The sequence below is a fragment of the Peromyscus maniculatus genome, chromosome 18 (assembly GCF_049852395.1).
Source record: "Peromyscus maniculatus bairdii isolate BWxNUB_F1_BW_parent chromosome 18, HU_Pman_BW_mat_3.1, whole genome shotgun sequence".
NCBI lineage: Eukaryota > Metazoa > Chordata > Mammalia > Rodentia > Cricetidae > Peromyscus > Peromyscus maniculatus.
Genome location: NC_134869.1, coordinates 40256539 through 40278627, shown reverse-complemented (window position 1 = coordinate 40278627; position 22089 = coordinate 40256539). Strand labels below are relative to the sequence as shown.

The 22089-nt window shown below is 39.3% G+C and overlaps 1 protein-coding gene across 1 annotated transcript in view; it reads right to left on the bottom strand.

The window, feature by feature from the left end:
* Ptprr (protein tyrosine phosphatase receptor type R) overlaps positions 1–22089 on the bottom strand; it is a 249034-nt gene that overhangs the window by 217085 nt on the left and 9860 nt on the right. The window contains exon 2 of the mRNA XM_006988975.4: positions 8915–9210. Within this exon, the coding sequence (XP_006989037.1) occupies positions 8915–9210 (296 nt within the window). The remainder of the gene's footprint in view (positions 1–8914; positions 9211–22089) is intronic.

Below are 22089 nucleotides of genomic sequence, written 5' to 3'. Positions count from 1 at the left end.
AACCTTTTGGAATTCATATTTTGGTCACAGAATTAAGTGATATAAAAATTATTAACTAGATGGCCAGAGACACTATGAAGAAAAAGATATGCACAAAATGGACAAGAATATCTTTTGAAGCTTTTGTTTTAAATAGAGTGACATTCTCACAAAGGCTTAAGATAATTTCCTCTTCTTAATAAGGAGATATGCTCCAAGTTTTTATAATTCTTTTTTTCATATCTTTCTGTATCTGAAAATGATTCAAGATATATGTTAACAACTTAAACAATAAAATGAAGAAGCAGAAAATTTATGAGAAAGACAACATGATGTGACTCTAAAACTCACTCATAACTTCACTGTCCACAAGAACTGCATATTAATGCTTGCCATGTACTAAACTGAACACTTTTATTGATCCTTCACTAAACACTAGACCAATATGTTCAGGAAATGCCTTCTCGGAAGGAGACTATCAAAGACCGAGCTCTTAACCTCTCGGAGCAGGTTTGCAAAAGGGCAGAGAAGCCCAGAGCAGTTTTCCAGAGGGAGAGAGGAATACAGAGTCACAGTTGAGTATCACAGCCTGCGATACTTCCCAGCTACCCCAAATCTCCATAATCTTCAGAATATTTGTTAAATTCATGGATTCCTGGGACTCAAACCACAGACCTGATGGGTCCAAGCTCAGGGCATCAAGGATCCCAAGCCATATGAGGTTGAGCATAGCAATAAGCTTGACCTTCATTTCACTGGCAATGGAAGTCATTGGCGGGTGTATGTGTGTATGCTTGTGTCTGTGTATGAGGGTGGTACATGTGTGTATGAAGGTGGCATGATCTAATGACTAGAGAGCTACTGTTCAGTGACTCTTAGCAGGATGTCATGGCAGCATGAGGGGGAAGAGGAAAAGGCTAACGTGGAGAACGACAATTGTTCTATTATTGTTAGGGTGATGCTGGAACAATTAGGTAATATTTACACCATTCTTTCTTACTATTGAAAAGAGATTTTTTTTTCCTGATTGTTTCCCCCTCCCTCTATTCCTCCCAGTTCTTGCCCATACCCCCTTCAATCTTGATCCACCCCCTTTTGGTTTCAGTAGAAAACAGACAGGCTTTTAGGGGATAACAAAAAGTAATAAGATAAAACAAAAAGTAATAAGATAAAACAAAAACTAACAAACACAAGGTGGGATAAGGAGAGGGGAGAATTCTGGGAAGCGGAAGGCTGAGGCAGAGAGACACTGCAGCCACCGCCATGACCAGCAGCATGTGAAGACGCCAGTAATCCACCAGCCACATGGCAAGGTGTAGATTTATAAAAATGGGTTAATTTAAGATAAAAGAACAGTTAGCAAGAAGCCTGCCATGGCCATACAGATTGTAAGCAATATAAGTCTCTGTGTTTACTTGGTTGGGTCTGAGCAGCTGTGAGACTGGCGGGTGACAGAGATTTGTCCTGACTGTGGGCAAGGCAGGAAAACTCTAGCTACAGACCTGTAGGACAAAAAGAAAAAAGAAACAATATATAAATAAAATTAAATAAAAATACTAATTAAAAATAAGATAATTTTTTTAGAAAAAGAAAAGTATGAGACAAAGAACCTCCAAGGATGCCCTTGAGTTTGTCTTCTGTTGGCCATCCACTGCTGGACATGTGGCTTATCCTTAAGTGTGACTTATTTCCCAAGTGAGACACCCTTGGAGGGAACTCAGTTTTCATTTGCAAGTGGTTATCAATTGGAGATAGCTTCTGAATGAGGAATGGAGGCACATGCTCACTTCTTTCAGCACGAGGACCCCATCTAGTGCAGATCCACATAGGTCCTGTGCATGCCGCCTCAGTCTCTGTGGGTTCATATCTGCATTGATCCTACTGATTTAGAGGGCCTTGTTTTCTTGGTGTCCTCCATCCCCTCTGGCTTAAGACAGCGCTAAGAAAAATATAGATGTTTTGCCTTTATCATAAAATCGCTGTTTCCTGTTAGTGTCGTTGTTATTCTTTTTTTGTCAAGCAACTATTCAATTGTACTAACACCATGTGGTCAGCAGTCCTTCCGTACCTACCTGTGGGGCATTCCTTGTCAGTATTTCATTTCTTATGTGAACTCAGCTATCTTGACGATTTCTCCTTTTCCAGTCGTGCATTGGCGTGTATATATTTTAAATTGTCATTTAGCCAACTTTCTTGCATTGTGTCTTTTAATGAGATTTCTTTTTCTCTCACATGGTAGGAGACTTGTCTTTACATCATCTTAGCATTGTCGACTTTGTATTCATTCTTAACTTCTGACTCCTTTCAAAAACTAACTTATTGTGATCAAATTTACCTTCTTCCCAACTCTTCTCAGATCTACCCTCACCTCCTTACCCATCCAACTTCATGTTTTCTCTCTCTCTCTCTCTCTCTCTCTCTCTCTCTCTCTCTCTCTCTCTCTCTCTCTCTCTCTCACACACACACACACACACACACACACACACACACACACACAATTTTTGTTGCTCAAATGTTCTTAGGTATGGGGCCTGCACTACAAGGCCACACCCTTAAAGGAGAAGGACTACTGACTCTTCCCTCTCCAGCAGCTATCAATGCCAATAGCTTCTCAGCTAGGGTTAAGACTTCGTGCCAGCCTTGGCCTTCCATTCTGGGATTTTGGTCTGGTTTGAATTTGCACAAGTATTGTGTATAGTGTCACCACTTCTGTGAGTTCATATGTACAACCTCTCTGTTGTTTTCAGAAAACACTGTTTCTATGTAGTCATCGTAATTAAAAAGCTTCCAAAGGCCTGCATTTGAATCAAAATGTTTGCAAATTTGCCTATCATTAGCTCAGAGACAAGCCCTAAATTTTGCTTCCCCCTATACCCCCCTCCGAGCCCTCTTCCACCCCTAAATTTACTTGGCATCAAGAAATATATAGGTGCTGGGATCTCTGTGAGTTCTGAGTTCGAGGCCAGCCTGGTCTACAGAGTGAGTTCCAGGAAAGGCGTCAAAGCTACACAGAAAAACCCTGTCTCAAAAAAACAAGAAAAAGAAAGAAAGAAAGAAAGAGAGAGAGAGAGAGAGAGAGAGAGAGAGAGAGAGAGAGAGAGAGAGAAAGAAAGAAAGAAAAGAAACATATAGGCTACAGGAAGTTTCACAAATTTGAAACTTCAGTGGGATAGGATGTAATAGATTAAATTAATTAGTAGTTAATCGACTAAACTGAAGCATAATTCTTTTCATTAGCCCATAGACCCGACTTTAGGACACACTCTCAGCCATTTAACCTTATTTCTATGTCACAGTGACTTCATCATCTTTCTGGAGAATTGTTGGGGAGCTTTCAAGGTGGCCTTTGTCAATCTATTTTGTGTAGAAATCTTTCCTGGTGTTAAAGTTCTAAGTCTCTCTGTTTCAATGTTCCTTGAAAGGTACTCTGTATTTTCACAAAAATCCTGCACTTAAGGCTCCGGGAGCATTGGGGAAGAGGGGGCGGAAAGACTGTAAGAGCCAGAGGACCAGGGAGTTTGCTGGGAGGTTGTGTCTTCTAGGAATGTCAGAGGCTACACCCACAAAGTCTCACCAACATGACTACCTAAACATGAGCTGAACAAGGGCAACAAGAGTTGACACACTAACACGCTAATGTGGATGGAGGAAAGCCCATGAGGCATCAACCCTCCAGCAGGAACTATGGAAAACAGGAAAGATGAGAGGGGGAGAAATAGTCTTCCCTGGGGAAGAGCACAGCCATTGGTTAGCTAACACCAAATGGTCAGCCCTAAAAATGTACACATCCACACAAGGGACATTATGTAGACTGAGCAGGTAGCATTTATGTATTTAGGAAGACACACACACACACACACACACACACACACACACACACACACACACACACACACCAATTTTATCATAGAAAATGTGACCATGAATTTGAAAGAGAGCAAAGAGGGGTATATGGAAGAATTGATTTAAGGAAGCAAAAAAAGGGGGGGGGGCTGATGTAACTACATTATAATATCAAAAAATAAAAGAAATAATAAAAAAATAGAAATTCATATTATCAGTCTTATCACACATTAAACTATTTGTGGTATATGTTCTACCTTTGCTGGTATAATAGGTCCAAATTTTATTACAAGTACCATCCCTTATAGGCTTTTAGGATAAGCCCTGGGAGTAGAACCTATCTGTGGGTTGAATTGATGAGTCCAGTATCATCATCTGGTGTCAAATTCTTCAAGGACAGAAGCCCAGGGCATTATTGAAAGCTGTGAGACATTACACCTGCCTAAGTATGAGTCTGCAAGGATACAGCTTATACTATTTAAGAGAAAGGAGATAATCATTCTGGGAATGAGCCACTCCAGGGAAAATTAAGCTGGAAGATCATTCACATCCCTTCAGCCCTGGATTCAACCATACCTAAAATGTAATGACTTACAAAAGTATTTATACTTGAGTATTTATACTTTTATTAGTTTGTGTCAAATTTTTGGTCCGTTGAGACAAAATATTCATAATGAATACATCTTCCTTGACATGGAGGAATTTCAGTTGGTACATAGATCAAGCCTATCTTCTGGAATGTTCTCTGCCCATGTGTAAAATTGTGATTAGGTCAATTTGTCTATTTAAAAAGTGTAATTATTTTCCATATCACACAACATGGTAAATGCCATAAAATTTCTTTCCTGTAGTAAATCCATAATGATAGTTTTCAAAGCCTATAAATCACATTTAAAGGTAAGTTATTTATTTACAAGATGAGGCTTGCAAGGTGGTCTGAAGGAGAATGAACTGAGCTAAGGCTCCAATCACAGGGTTCAGAGGTCATTGGAAGCCAGTCATCTAAAGTTCTCAGTAGTTGTGTACCTTAAATTTCTTAAAAGGGCATTTGTAAGAACGGTCACACAGCACTTAAAGACACACACACACACAAAAGAAAGCTACAATTTCCTTGATGACTTTAAAAGCAAATTGTTTCAACAAAAATATTTGCAAATCAGATTCAGGAACACATCAAAAAGGCCATTCACCATGCTCAAGCTAGTGTATTCCAGAGATGTGGGATGGTTCAATATATGTTAATCAGTAATTGTTATAAATTACATAAATGGTCTCAAGGACAGAAATCACTTAGTTATCTCAATAGAGACAAAAGGCTTTTGACAAAATGCAACATCCTTTCATGTTGAGAGACCTAAAGAAACTTGGAATAGAAGGAACCTATTTCAACATAACAAAGGCTTTCCAATGACATGCCTATAGCCAAGATTATATTAAATGGAGGCAACTCTCATTACAAGTCACCAAAAACCTTTTAAAGTGCTGAGAATAAGGGACTGACATAGTGTTCAGCTACAGATATCAACCTGCTACCCTCCACCAAGCCTCAGGGAACATCAAGAGAAATATTGAGAAACTCTGTCTTCTGGCTTTGACATGATGGCCACACACAGGAACCTACAGCAGCTGGAGTTACTTGCACAAGACCTGCCCTACATCAGGCTAGTTAAAAGTCCAAACAGTGACGGTGGGTGGGCCTTACTTCTAGAGCTATGGGTAGTTGATGGCTTCTGGGCGAGGGAGAGTCACTTTTCTTTGGGGAATGACCACTGGCAGGTTGCCCATGGCCTAATGGATGCCCTCATAGCCACTAAGCCACACGCACATGAATATCACTAATTAGACCCAGTGGGCTAAAAATTGAAAATGAAGATGAAAAAAAAAAAAAGACAAGAATTATCAGGTTGATGTATGGGGGTGATTATTCAGAGGGGACTTGGAGAGAAAGCATGGAGTAGACAAAGTAAAGACACACTGTACATATATATGTGAAATTTCTAAAACACAATTACAATACAATTAAAAAAAAACAGCAGAGAGTCCACCTGAGCGTTGGTCTGGGTAAGTGATGACTGAAAAAGAAACCACAGTGTTCTAGGAATCCCATAGAGACCATTTTGGCATCCAATGTTTTTATCACTGTCTTGGGTGTTTATAGAAAATCTCCCAACATACCTTCCTTTCTCCTTTCGCTTCCCCTGCTTCTCCAACTTCTTTTTCTTTCCTTACATCTTGTCTACCCTGTGAAATGGGTTGTCATCTCCCCACCCATAACTCTACACCGATGCTGTCATAGCCCATCCTCCACATATTCGAAAGAGTTACTTGCTCCCAATTTTCTCAGGCTTTTGGCTAAGTTAACCTATTTTTCATTCAATAACATATGCCTAGCTGGAAAAGCCTGGACCCAACTCCATCCCACCACCTGCACTCATGCTTCTGGTGTCCCTTCTTCCTGACAAGCATCTTGGGGACCAAGTGATAAGAGCCATGGATTTTCTAGTGCACATTTGGCGACAGCCTACGTCTTACATCAGCGGTGACTTGGGGCCCTTCATTTTCTGTCTATATTGGATTTGCACAGAAAACGGCCTCGTTGCTGAGTTTCTGGAACATAATTAGCATCTTGGGGATAAACACATTCATTGTGTTGTCCTTTCCACAGAACAAACCATAGATTTCCTCATTTGCAGAAGAAAGAGGATATAGGAAATAAATTCATCTGTGGACAAATATCTTAAGAAATTCTTTGTGGTACTAATTAGAACTCAGGAAGCAGGATGCCCATGCTTAAATTTCTCAGTCTAAACCTCATTGTCAATAACATCAGAAATAAGGGCACTCGATAAATATTGGAGAATAGAAGAAGAATTCTTGCCATCTGATTGGGAACTCTTAGAAATTACATATAAATTATAGAGGTTTAGTATAGCTTTTAACATTTTAATAAAAAAACATTTCAATTATTCACTCAGTTAAAGGGACTGCTACTTATTAATACTGCTCAATTTGTACTTCTCAAACCACACAATAACTCATCTCTATCACTGAAATACTCCCTAAGCAAAGTTCAGATAAGTGTATGCATATCGTGTATATGTCAGCTTAGGTATGTTTTAAAGATACACACACACATATGTAAATCTTATATGCACAACACACTACTTACCTATCAAGATCATTCAACTGTTGAAGATTTTTCTTTTCTTTTCTTTTGCATTGTTCACGCTCTATTTAATTGTTTTTTTTAATGTCCCTCAAACTTACCGATCTTTATGTGCATGTCATGCTCTGGTTTTGAAGAAGCTGAACATTATTGATTTATATGAAAAAATAGCCCCATATCCCCAGTTTTCCTAGGAAATTACTATGCGCATAAGTAGTGTAAATAGTTTTATACAAGTGATTCTGGCTGTCACTGTTGCTAGGGCTCGATCTATGTTATCATTGTTCAAAAGACAAAGCCCAGATTCTTCTTAAATCCCTAAAAGTGAACTGACATGCCAGAATTCTTAATTTGAGCCTTTTGTTGTCTGTAATATTAAAGTAACCAGATAGCACATGACATTAAAAAATAGACCAAATCTCTGGAACTGTACCTCATAGTAACTTAAGCATTGATGAATAGGAAAATATGATAATCAGAAGCACTAGATAGGCATTTCCAGAGACAGGGGCATCATTAACATCACTCATCCTCATCAGACAGGATACATGACTCTCACCCTCAAAACATTTGTTAGTCATAAAATGAAAAGTTCAAGTTTTATAGGAGACCAAACAACCTCCATGAAGACTTCTTCTTATGTTCTCATTTTGTGATTTCTGTTACCTGTCATTTTAATTACTGACTGGCATCTTTTCCCCCCAGACATTTCTCAAGTAAGACCAAAGACTGTCTCATTCGTCTCTTTTTCTAGATATTCCAAATGACAATTGGGTTAAATAAATACTCAATACGTGTTGAAAACATCAATGAATGAATCTTTGCTTATTAACACTGAGAAAAATATATTATATATTACGTAAAAGGAAAGGAAAGAAATGAGCATGTTAAATTTAATCATGTTATGAATGGGATCTGTCACAATGTAGACAGTTTCACTGACTTTTGTTGGCTCCCAAAGTCAAATTACTTGAAATTTAACAGAAGTCTAGTAACATTTAGAAGGTTTGAAGGAGTTTTGCGTTTGTTATGGTCTTAAAATTAGGATTTAAATTAGTTCCAAATACAATGTGGTGTTTGCGTTCACGTCTGGAATGAGTAACCATCAACTATTTTAGAGGATTTCTTTTGGCTGTGTCGCCCAGGTTGGCTTTGAAATCATTGGCAATCCTCCTGCTTCCATTTCCTCTAAGTGTTATAGTTTTAATATAGATAATAACAATATGAGGGAGTACAAAGTACAAAAAGAAACTTAACCACAGAAGGAATTTTCCTATAATACTTCCACAAATTGAAAAACTCTGGCTGGGTTATCTCTTCTACTAGCATCATGGTAGCATGTAAATGTTGATGCTTGCTCAGTGATTTAGGAATATTATCATAGATCACTGCCTTCCACCATCCTTATGTACTCTAGGGACGGATCACTACTCATTAATCTCCCCTACAACTACTCTCTCTTTCACTTGTCTGTTCTTTCGTTACAACTCGAGTCAAGGGAAAATTTGATAAGTGCTATTTATTTACATGAGGTGATAATAGGCCTATCTTTTAAGACTGCATTCCACAGAGAGCAGGGCACTCTGTATAGGATACGATCTGCTGTAACTGTAGCCTTCCTAAAGCAATCCTTAGCTCTCAGTAAGTATTTGTTATGCACTCATTGGGCTATGAGCATAGGACAGAGAGAAATTTTCTGATTTCATGGGGGAAGGAAATAATAAGCAGCAAAGAAGAAATATCAGAAAAAGAGAAATGCTGTGGTAAATAATCATCGAAACCCATGCTAAGTACTCACAATTAGTCTTCTTCCCCGATAATGTCAGCCACAGAAAGGAACAGCAGCTCTAGTGTTAACATCAACCTCAGCATCACTATCAGCTTCAAGATCAGCATGAACATGACGCTGGCTAGCTTGGTACTTACCACCACAATTACATTTGCTGCCGGAATTGGGAGATTTTCTATTTGAAGCTCTTGACCGGACACAGCCAACAGATTAAGAGACGGGTCATATGCAGGTCTAGGAAATGCTGAGTTGACAATTTGGTGACGTTTGCTTATTTGAACTTCAGCAGGCGAATGGTAGTTCTGTTTATATGCCTCTTGAGCTATATCCAGGCTCTTCTCAATATCTTGTGAGTGGCGATAAATGAACGCTGGCTTCCAATTCTTCTTTTGATGAATAGCCAAAAAGTGATCATTATTTCCCAAAGAACATCCTATAAGACAGAAAGGTCATAAAGAAAATAAAAGATCCTATCCAGAAAAACATGTAGAATATCTATCTATATTTTTGTGGTTATGCACATATATATCTTTTCATGTGTATGTATGCATATATGTGAATATACCTGTGGATGCCAGAGGTTAACCCTGTGTATCTTCTTCAATAGCTCAACCACTTCATCTTTTGAGGGAGGACCTCTCATTGGACCTAAACTCAACCATTCAGTGGGACTGGTAGACCAGCAAACAGCAGGGGTCTTTCTGCCTCTGTCTCCCTAGAGCTGCAATTATAGGCATGCTTGTTGGGAAGCGTGTTGTATAGGAAGCGTGTTGGGGAATCTACATTCAACTCCTCACTCTTGAGCAGCAAGTATTTTACCAACCAAGGCATCTCCACAGTGTACCTTCCTTCAAAAGAATCCTACAACACTGTGTAGATTTGTATACCTGAATGTCCTGTCTGCTTCTCAAATGCTAAACATTTATATTGTTTTTAAGCTGTCTCTTATATAATTATTATATATAGTTCTTACATAAATTATTAATATAAATTTTTTATCTAATGTTTATAGTTTTTAGCAGATTAGGTTTAGGCAAGCAAAGGCAGAAATATGAGTATGCTCATGGCAGCAATTTTTAATTATCTAAAAGCACCACTGTTCACCATACTGTAAAATTATGTACATTTCTCAGCCTTTCTCTTAACTATTTGAAAATATATTTCCATTGGTAAAAATTTCCATTGATTAGATATTAATGTGAAGAGAAATGTATATAACTTTGCTTTCAGCCTCGGTAATGACTTAGATATATGGTTGGTGAGGTTGGAGCATGACACAGAAACCATGTCTTAAAAACAATGGCATGAAGGAATTCTGTTCTCTGGTAAAGAGAGAATGCAAGGACTAACTCTTAATTTCTACTCAGGCTTCATGTAGGGGAGAAACAATTTTCTATCTTATTATAGCTGTTGTTATTTTAAATGTTTTAGTTATAGCAATTGAGCCTAAATGCTAACAAGCACATTCATTATTTCTCCTGTCAGACAAACGTTCTTTGAATGTAGAACCGTTGATCTTGTTAGCCAATGATGACAGGAATATATAGGTATCATATCATATCTAATTTAAAAAGTATCATCTGGTTAATCCACACACACCATACGCATGCTTTGGGAAAAAAAAAATTAATGATGACCAGGGCCAGAACTTGTAAGGATCAGCAAGCATCAGGTCAGTCTGAGCTACATAGTGAAACCTTGTCTCAAAAGGCGAGCAAAACAAAACAATAACTTACAAAGTGAGAGCACTGCCTAGTGTCTTGGTTTGCTTTCTGTTGCTGTTAGAAACACCATGACCAGACACATCCTGTTTTGTTCTCTCTCATTAGAAAGCAAACAGGCATCTAGAAAAAATAATAAGAAAAAAAAAAACAGAATAGGACAAAACAACCAAACAGAAAAAAAAAGAACCAAAGAAGAAACACAAATAGGTGTAAACACACACACAAACATTTACACACAAACCTACTATAAAACACAAAACTGAGCTGGGCAGTGGTGGCGCACGCCTTTAATCCCAGCACTCAGGGGGCAGAGGCAGGCGGATCTCTGTGAGTTCCAGGCCAGCCTGGGCTACAAAGTGAGTTTCAGGGAAGGTGCAAAGCTACACAGAGAAACCCTGTGTCGAAAAACAAAAAAAAAACCAAAAACCAAAACAAAACAAAAAACCCACACATACAAAAAAACCCTCTGAAAGTATCTTTGAGTTGATTTTGTGTTGGCCACTACTGCTGGTCATGAGGCCTGGCCTTCAGTGTGGTTAGATTAGAGCCACGAGTGAACTTGGCTCATTTCGTTTAGCATGATGACACCTATTGCTATGGGAACTCCTGCAAACAACAGGAGTGCTGCGAACAAACAACATGATTTTGCTCATTTATTTTTTTGTGGCCGGATAAAACTCCATTGTGTATGTGTGCCCCATTTCCTTTACTCACTCATCTATCAATGGATATAAAGCTAGATTCCACACCTTGGTTGTGTTTATCATGAGTATACAGGTTATCACTACTGCATCCTGACTCCTGGGCATATCTCCAAGTATTTGATAGCTGGATCATAGGAAAGATCAAACCTCAAATAATCTTGTAGAACTTAAAAGGGTATGGCAGGTTCCGGGTCTGAGGAGAACTCATCTCAACCACTGTACCTTGTCCACACCAAATAGAACTGTAAGACTTGGGGGACAAGGCACAAAACAGTCTAACCAAGGACTATGAAAAGTAAATAAAAACAAGGCAGCAAGAGGAATAGAACTCCCAGTACATCAGGAAGTTGTTCCTCTATGTACATCTCCCTTCAGGTTGTATTAACCTCTAGTCAACCCACAGAGGGTACCAGGACACAGAAACAGATCCCACACATCTAGGACAGCACTGCAATGGCTCCCATCTATCTCCCTCCTCTCTTCCCCATGCCCTGTCTCCAACAAGACCCTACATACTGCGTTATTCCATGGTGGGGGATGAGAGGGAGAGAGAGGGCTCACTGGATGTAATCCACTCCTGAGATAACAGCATTCATGCATTCCTCATGGTAGATTTGTCATGACATAATCAGTTCCTAAAAGTCCCGCCTCTCAACACTGTTGCAATGGATTTAAGTTTCTAACAAAGGAAGTTTGGGAACACATTCAGGACCACAGGAGGAAGTTAGCATCCCAAATAAATAAGAAACTTGAACAACTTGAAGGCAAGAAAACAATCCCCTAAAAATCAAGCCAAGAACCTGAGCAGCTATTTCCCTAAAGGAGACAGACAGACAAGCAGCAGGAGGATGAAAACAGTCTCAGCATCTGTAATCATTATGGAAGAGCAAATTGAAATGATGTGTCACTCCACATCTTCCTAGGATTGCTTTTATCAGTGTCAAGAGGATGTGGAGAAAAGGAAAGCCTCAAACATTACAGATAGATTGTCCAGCCATGAGGGCATATGGTTTCCTCTAAGCATTTAAACAAGAACTTTCCTATGACCTATCAATGTCACTTCTGAGAATACAACTGAACAACTGAAATTAGTATATTGAAGAGGTATCAGCATTGTTATAATCATCATGGGGCTAAACTCTACAGCTAAGATATAGAATCAACCCATGTCTACAAATAAGTGAGCATATAAAGAAGTAGTGTAGTATTTACACAATATAACACTGTTTGTCCTTCATATAGAAGGAAATATGGGGCTGGAGAGATGGCTCAGAGGTTAAGAGCACTGGCTGCTCTTCCAGAGGTCCTGAGTTCAATTCCCAGCAACTACATGGTGTTTCACAACCATCTGTAATGAAATCTGGTACACTCTTCTTGTGCAGGTATACATGAAGGCAGAATACTGTATACATAATAAATAAATTTTAAAAAAGAAGAGAATCTGGTTATTTGTAGCAATATGATAGAGCCTGGAGGACATTATGATATAGTCAAACAGGCAGGGCACGTGTGCTGCATGATCTCATTTCTGGAATCTAAATAGCCAAGTTCATAGAAGTAGAAAGTAGAATTATGGTTGCCAGAAGCTGGGGTTAGAATATACCTATATACCACATACTTTTACCTAAACTTCACATTTTATATAAAATTTGACTCATAAATCTCATAGACCTAAAGATATATGATCTCTCAACTTTTAGAAGAAAACAGAAAAGAATTGTATGTAGATTTAGACAAAGAGTATTGGTAGATAATACTAAATTCACATGCAATAAAAGAAAACTCTGCACAGAGTTGGTGAGACGTCTCAGTGGGTACAGGTACCTGCTACCAAGCTTTTTGACCTTAGTTCAATTCCTGTAACCCACATGGAGGAAGGACAGAACTGACTCCCACAAGTTATCCTTTGACCTACACGTATGCACCCCTCCACACACAGAGAGAGAAAGATGGGGGGGATTAAAAACTTAAATAATATAATAATCATAATATGATAAATAATAATAAAAATGATGAAGCTGGAGAGAGGCTCAGCAGTTGAGAGTATGGACTCTTTTCGCAGAGGAACTGAGATGTTCAGTTGCTAACACTCATACAGGGTGACTTACAACCACCTGTAATTCCACCTTCGAGGGAAATCTGTTGCCTCTGAATTTCGAGGAAACCTGCAACCCCACACCAATACTCCTGCACAGACATACACACGATTTAAAAATACATATTAAAAATTGACAGATTTGACATTGAAGTTTTTTTGTTATGAGCAAGACCCTGCTAGGAAGATGGAAAGACTAGCTACAGATTGGGAGGAAGTAAATTTGAGCCACACAGCTCACAATGAACTAGTCATCAGGCTATATAAAGAACTCTCAGAATTCATCAGCTGGCAGATAAACCAATTTCAAAATGGGATAAAGACTTGAAATGCATTAAAGAGATGCCTAGATGGCAAATAAGTAAATGAAAACAATCCAAACTTAGTAGTCATTAATGAATGCATATTTAAAACTATGATGTGAATTGCATTTTAGAAATTGTAAAATGAAAATTGCTAGTATTATTCAGTACTGGAAAGAACCCAGAATAGAAGTAAGCTTTAGACCTTACTGGTGTGAATGAAAAAAAAAAGATAGAGGTATTCTAGGAAGGATTTTGGCAGTTTTTATAAAATTCAACATGCACTTACATATGATAGAGCAAGTTCACTTTTCTGCACACTTACCCTAAAGAAATCCTGGAGAAATCAAATTCTTATTCACACAAAAATATTTTTTTTTAAATTTTTGTAGCAACTCTATTTATGATTGCTTACTCTCAAAGGAAATAGCTCACAGACTCTCCAAGTGGTTAATGAATGAACTATGGTGATCTGCAAAGTAGTATTAGTCATCCATAAGAACGAATGAACCATTGACCCACACGACTTGAATAAACCTGAACGGCTTTACACTGAAAGAAGACAGTGTCAAAACATCATTGTGCCTTCCATTTGATTGACATTCCAAAGAGAAAAGACTCCATAATGATGAAAAACAAATTAATGATTGTTAGGATGTAGGGTCTGAGTAAGGGGAGATAGAATGAGAGGCTGAGCTCCACTGGGAGATAGGAGCAAATATCACTCAATACATGGGCATGGGGTGAGCTTTTGCTCAGAATAAAGCATTCCCTTTTCTACAAGGTGTGCTAGAGACACCCAAGTTCACAGATCCTTTCGTTTTGTGGAAGAGGTTGAGGAATTATCTGCTGATGCTTCTATTTTCTTTGTGCAAAGTGGGAAGAAGGCACTTCATAAACAAGCAAACACAGGAAAAAGGTTGGAGGTTTGACAGACCTTTAAAGGATGAGAAATTTCACACAAGATATGTGCAAGCATTTTTCCTGTGTTGATGGCTCAGTGACAATTTTCATTACCTGGGAGGGATGCAGTGTTTCTCATAAAATAGTTAGCAAGTGGCTTTTTAAAGCCACATATGTGCATTTAAAATAAGAGTATTTTTTATTATAAAAGTAACATTTGCATGAGAATAACCAGTGAACTTTGATAGTTATAAAATTACAGATTGAAATTTCCTTCTGGATATGACCTCAATAATATGTGAAGAGATCTTTCACAAATGAGAGAGAGAGAAATGTATGAAATTACACTGGTAAGACTAGAGACATTGCAATGTGTTATTTCAAATCCAATGTAGGTTATTCCTAGATATGGAGGGTAGAGCGGCCTTTTGAACAGCCCTCAGAATAAGTCTTTGTCCTGCAACTTTTATGATGCTGATTTACAACAAGAAGGAAAGTATGAAGTAACATTCTCAAAATACCCTTCCCTAAAAAGAATGATCAAAACAGGTCACTGGGCTATCTAACAATTGTGTTTTCAGCATTGCTGGCTCTTTCTTCTCCAGAGAGGAGAGATAAATAGTCAGGTGCTTTCCTTGGAAATGTCTACATAAAAACATGGATTTAAATAAAAGTTGGAATTAATTTAGACAGATTTTGCTTACTCTTGATTTTTCTCTGAAAATCCTTTTCCATGTATATAAAAATGACCTTTTGGTACTTATGGAAGCAACATGTTCAAGAAGTTATAGACCTGAATGTAAGAAAGAAACTAATAGGAAAAAATCTTCAGATGTTCTGTAATTGTATTGGTAATAATTGCCCCAAACATCAATACAATGCCGACCTTCAGTGAAAAGTAGGCATATTAACAGCACTGAAACTTACATGTTACACCTTCCTAAGATATGATGGTCAAGGTCTGTTAGGATGACCTCTCAAAGCACAAATCACGATCACTCCAACTGATCATAATGGGAGATTATATGGACACCTCGAAAGAGTCCATAATGACTGTGTACGTGTGTCAAACTAGTTATGTCAAATTTCATTTGCATGTCTTTTTATGCTCTAACAACGTATCTATGCATATGTATATAATTCCCTGTGTATATACATTTGTTTTGTATCCTGACACCAGACTTTCAATTTGACAACAATGTTCACCCTTAAAGACCAACTCTATTGCTACAAAAGTAAAAATAAAACCAGAATTTCTATAAGATGATTAAAAATTGCCTTTATTAAAATTTCAAATCCACATGGGACCCAAAGGGTTTAAAATAGAAAGAAATTCTCATTCAGGACTAGTTTCCTAACAATCTAATCTAGTCTATAGGCTATAACCAGATGCTTTTCTCTGTCCCGCCCCATCCTAAGCCATTGATAGGCACTTATTACTACCATGTGAAAAATACAGTCTCACTAGGAGGTGCTGGGCTGCTAAACATTCCATGTTTTGACTAGTGATGTTTCCAATTTATCTACATTAAAAGTTAAAAACAACAGCAGCAGAGTAATGTCTATGTGGGCAGAGCTGGATCTGTTCTTCTCTATTTAGGTAAGGACCTGAGTCCTACAGTAAGGGATGATTTCAGTTAAAGCAACTGTAAACTTGTCCTATGCGTCCTTTGACATAATCACTCCCACATTTCCTAAGTATTCCATTAGGGGAAAAAAAGTAGTTCCTATTCCCACTTCCATCACTGAATAGTCCCTCCTTCTTCCTAATGTTCTCATCCATTGGAAGTTAAGATACACGGAGAAACTTTGACATCCATTGCAGGAAAAATTTGCTGTGTGCTATGTGTTGGTGGCAAAACTGTAATGAAGAGCACCTCTCATGTTTCTTGATGATTGCTCAGCTTCAATAGAGTTATTTTTCATTGAATAAGTGTCTGTTACAGAGTGGAACACAATACAATAAAAGAAGCATTTGGGACAATGACAATTAGAATAAGTCATGAAGACTGAGAAACCTCCGATTTTGCTGGAAGAGGAATAATTTATATCAGCTCAGATAGAGTCAGATGTCCCCCAGTTCCTAAAGAACTGAGTTCATTACTTGGAGGGGAGGTTGACAGAAATGTGTGTTAAATTGTGGATAAGTGTTACATGAAGACCAAGATCTGCCCACTTGGAGGAAGCAGAGTACAAAAAACTGCCCATATGGCTGGAGTGCTGAGAAATGGGAAGCTTTTCCTATTTCTGAAAGAAATTCCTAAAGAAACTACAGGAACTAACTTCCGTGGGTACATACTGAGTAATGAAATACATTTAGCAAATCTAAATTTTATATATGCTCATTGTTACAGAAATAATTAAATGTAATTATTTATAAATAGTTATAGTGATTAAGCATTGTCCTCATTGGCCTTTAAAAAATATTTCTTTAGATTAGCAAAGTAACCCATTGTTTCTATAGCAGAAACCTCTACTTGCCTGGGAAACTGGGCTCCAATTTTACAACATAGTATCTGTTTTAAGAATAGTGTTCATAGCAGATGAAGAGTTCTTTTTAAACCAGGATGGAGTGATAGTTTCGTGGGTAAGAGCACTTGCCAAGCCTGAAGACTCAGTTCCATCCATCAGACCCTCATGATAGAAGGAGAGTCCTGAGTCTCACAAGTTGGTCGCTGATGTCCATATGCACACTGCATCACACACACACACTAAATAAACAAACAATAATGAAACAAAAAAATCCAAAAACATAGAAATTAAAATCTTGTCTTCTTAATAAAAATATAAACACCCACTAAGGGAGGAGGGCATGAAGGAGGTCCTTAGTTGGCCTCCTGAAGAGATCCCTGCCTACTCTTCTTTACCCACAGCTGGAAATTGGAGGGACACTTGATAATCACACCAGGCTAACACTTCTGGTCCAGCATATCCTATGCCGTTAGTCACCTGAAATGAATGCCAATAAGCTAAGGTAGTGCTCTTTGATGACTTTTGAAATCTAAAATCTCCTAGGGAAGGGCATGTTATCAGGAACTAATGACACAATTTAACTGGGGGTAGAATGAGAGATAAAACAATGTTAGAACAGAGACTAGGCCTGAGAGGATAGACTTGGAGGGTAAACTCGCAGGCATGAAGAGCTGGGTGAGCATGCTGCTGGCCCTGAGAACTGATGTTGCAAAGTGAGGGATGGAGGCCCAGGCATAGCACAGACAGACCCTATAACTCAGTCTGAATTCACAGCAGTGTTGTGGGATATTTGTACACTGCATGAAATGTATTGCTGTGACTGGTGTAATAAAAAGCTTAACGGTCAATAGCTAGGTAGGAGATATAGGCAAGATTTCTAGGGAGATGAGGGAAGTGGAGGAGGAATCTAGGCACACGAGAGACATCAGAATGCACAGAGAGGAAACAGGAGGTACAAGATGGAAGAGAGGTAATGCCAACTGATAGAACATAGATTAATAGAAATGGGTTCATTTAAGTTATAAGAGCTAGTTAGGAACAAGCCTAAGCTATAAGCTGAGGTTTCATAATAAGACGGTCTCCATGCCATTATTTGGGAGCTGTCTGGCGGGACAGAGAAAGACTCGTTACAGAGTAGAATCAGCTAAACTGGGCTCAGATGGCAACGTGATGTCTGACTCCCAGGTTATATACTTGAAAACTTTGACTTGCCCTTCCCCTGCTCTATACACCCAAGAAATGTGAACGGGACCTTCAATCCTGAATGTGTCCACATCAGAACACAGAGTTATCAAGGTGTACTCATGCTGGAGAATGACTTTCAAGATTCTAAGCTTTCATATGTATTATTTGCTAAAATAACTTTTTTTAAAAAAAAATGGACCTAAGGATACCAGAAAAGACAATAGGAATCACTATCTTATATTTACCTAAAATGGCATGTAATAATACATAAGTTCATGTGTGTACATACATAGAGTTTAAGTGAAATTATATAACATATAGTGATAATACTACCCCCAACAGCCAAAGACTATCTGACAAAATCCCCAGTACCAGGTATGAGAAATCTTTCAAGTTGTTGAGGAGTTCTAAGAGACTCTCAAAACAATACTGGTTATTTCTATGGTCCTTGACTGCCTCACATAAATCAAGGTACATGTCTATTGCTGAGGACACCATGCATTTTTGACACAGGATGTAGAGGACTTGATCTGGAACGGACATGAAAGTCTCCCCATGGAGGACTAGCTTTCACAGTACCAGATGATGATACAAAAGCTGCTAAGAGAGGAAAGCATCTTGTAGACCTTTCCAGAATGGCATCTATGAATCTCAATGGCCAGCTATGGAGAGAGATCCTTCAAGGTGCAATAATGGCAATTACACTTTGGTGGTAACCAACAGCTGTCTAATTGGCATTAAAGGTTCTCAATGTGAGGGAAATTGTATCTGGCACTCTAAACCTAGCCAGAGACTGTGACTGGGAGATCATAGATCCCAGAGTAGAACCTACCACTTTCCTAAACAAGAGTAATTTCTAATTTCACTCTAAATATTTGTCCTCATACACACAGATAAGTGTAGGTCTCACCTCCCCCATCAAAGAAGAACCTTTTTGCCACAGAAGACCATTCCTGAAAGCCACTAGTTAAAAATGCAGAGAACAAGCCGAGCATTGGGGGTGCATTCCTTTAATCCCAGCACTGGGGAGGCAGAGCCAGATGGATCTCGGTGAGTTCAAGGCCAGTCTGGTCTAGAGAGCAAGATCCAGGACAGGCACCAAAACTACACAGAGAAACCCTGTCTCGAAAAACCAAAAAAAAAGTAATTAACAAACAAACACCTCATGTTTGGGTGATGCTCAGAGGTACTCAGGTTGCCAAGAGCCACACCCAGTTGGATTAGGCTTCTGAGAAACTGTGAGTGGTGCCCTATAGATATCCTTAATTGTCAGGGCATGTTCAGATGCATTGAAATAATCTCTGGACTCTGTCATTGGATTTTTGTGGAGAAGAAAAGCTCCTTTGGAAAAATTCCTTTAATTGGCTTATGAATGGTCTGATGGACTACAAGTGAATCAGACTAGATCTGTAGATTATCCAGTTACCTGAGATCAAAATTTTCTCAGAGAAGACACCTAACAGATTGGGTCTAGCTGTGTAGACTGGGTTATAGGAGTATGGTGAGGACTTGAGACTATCTTTGCCCATTTCTAATATGTGATTTTTGTTGTTCCCAACCATATCTTTGCTGTTCCTTTATGTCCAAAGAGCCCAGTCTTCTCCAGTATCTTCAGAAACCCAGACAGTCCTCCACATAGTCTCTGAGCCCAGTAGTCTAGAAGTTCTGTGAGCTACAGATGGTAGGCAGAAGATGAGTAGTCGGTGAGTAGAAAGGGATTGGTATACAGTAGATAGGAGAAGGAAGACCTGTAGAGCTCTGGATGGCAGCTTTGGTCAATGCCTGAACTTCTTACACCATATGTCCCTAGAGAGACTTAAGGAAATAACTTCTAGAAATGTCTGGCTTCACCACCAAGAAAGACAATGCAGTAGGAACTATTTCAGATTTGTGGTATTAATATGTTACAAATTTTTCACTCACTACCAGATAAATCGAAAGTAAAATGGTGTCTCATATCCAGGTAAGTAAGACTTTTCCGAAGACCTGATGCTGGAGACAACATTTAGATGAGTGTCTGAGTCAGGGTTTCTATTGCTGTGACCAAACACTGTGACCAAAAGCAGGTTGGGGAGGAAAGGGTTTACTTGGCTTACTCTTCCAAAGCACTGTTCATCACTGAAGGAAGTCAGGACAGAAACTCAATCAGGGCAGGAACCTGGAGGCAGGAGCTGATGCAGAGACCATGGAGGGGTGCTGCTTACTGGCTTGCCTCCCCTGGCTTGCTCAGCTTGCTTCTTACGGCACCCAGGACCACCAGCCCAGGGATGGCACCACCCACCATGGGCAGGGCCCTCCCCCATTGATCACGAATTGAGGAAATGCCTTACAGCTGGATCTCACAGAGGCATTTCCTCAGCTGAGGCTCCTTCCTCTCCGATGACTCTAGCTTGTGTCAAGTTGACACACAAAACCAGCCAGCACAACTGACTCCTTGTCAACTTGACACACAAACACATCATTATTAAGCCACATCCCTTCCTTCTTATTCATCCCCAAGATCTCACATTAAAATCATAATTTAATAAGTCCCACAGTCTTTACAAATTCAAACACATTAACATTTCAATCTCTTTAAAATATCCAGTCTCTTTTAAAAATTCAAGTCTTTCATCTATGGGCTCCTTTAAAAATCAAAATTAAACTAAATATCTTCCGCAATAGAGAAGAACCAGGGCACCATCACAATCTGAAATAAAGAAAAACCAGACTCCAACAGTATAAAGAACTCAACGTCCAGTTGTTTGGGATTCACGATTTTTTTTTTTTTTTTTTTGGTTTTTCGAGACAGGGTTTCTCTGTGTAGCTTTGCTACAAATTGTAGACCAGGCTGGCCTCAAACTCACAGAGATCTGCCTGCCTCTGCCTCTGCCTCCCAAATGCTGGGATTAAAGGCGTGTGCCACCACCACCCAGCCCAAGGAATCTTCCCCCCCACCCTGGAGCTGAGGACCGAACCCAGAGCCTTGTGCTTGCTAGGCAAGCGCTCTACCACTGAGCTAAATCCCCAACCCCTCACTCACGATCTTTGGGTCACTTCTCTATCTGCCCTCTATAGCACACAGCTTGTCTTCTAGGCTCCGGCTGGCTCCACTCCACAGCTGCTGCTGTTCTTGGTGGTCATCCCATGGTACCGGCATCTCCAAAATGCTATTGTCCCTTGCTGCAACTGGCCTGCCTTTTCACCAATAGCCTTTGGTAGGCTCTTTTTATGGTACTAAGCCCCAACTTCTCTTCATGACTCCTTCAGTCCTGGGCCTTCAACTGCCACTGAGGCAGCACACCTTCTACTAATGGCCTCTCCTGACCTCTCAGAGTGCCAAGCCTCAGCTGCTTCCCATAACCCCCTCATGCCTTCAAAACCAGTACCACATGGGTGATACTTACACATTACCTAGTCCTGCTGCCAGCACGAGATACAAGCACGCCTGCTTCTGGAACACAGCATCTCTCTGCTCTCAGGAAACACTTCCTAGAAGATTTCACCTCAGTGATGCTGCTGGTCTCTTCTTAATCACCGCTAATTTCTTAGCTCCAGCCAACCAGCATCAATTGTCCCAGTAACGTAAAGGTTTCACATTAGTAGTTCTGGTATCTTGTTAATCACAGCTGATTCTTCAGCCCCAGCTAACCAGAACTACAAAGTTTTAATTCCAAGTAACCAATGGCCCTGAAAGAGTCTTTAAATTTCCCTCTGAAATTTCACAAGCCAGGCAGGCCTCCATCCTCTGCATTTCTCTCAACACTATTATCTTCTAAGTTCTCACAGAATGTCCCGCAGAGCTCTTAACACTCAATTGCTAGCCCAAAGTTCTAAAGTCCTTCCACAATCCCCCACAAAACATGGTCAGGTCTGTCAAAGCAATACTACACTGGTACCAATTTATCTTAGTTAGGGTTTCTATTGCTGTGACAAAACACCATGACC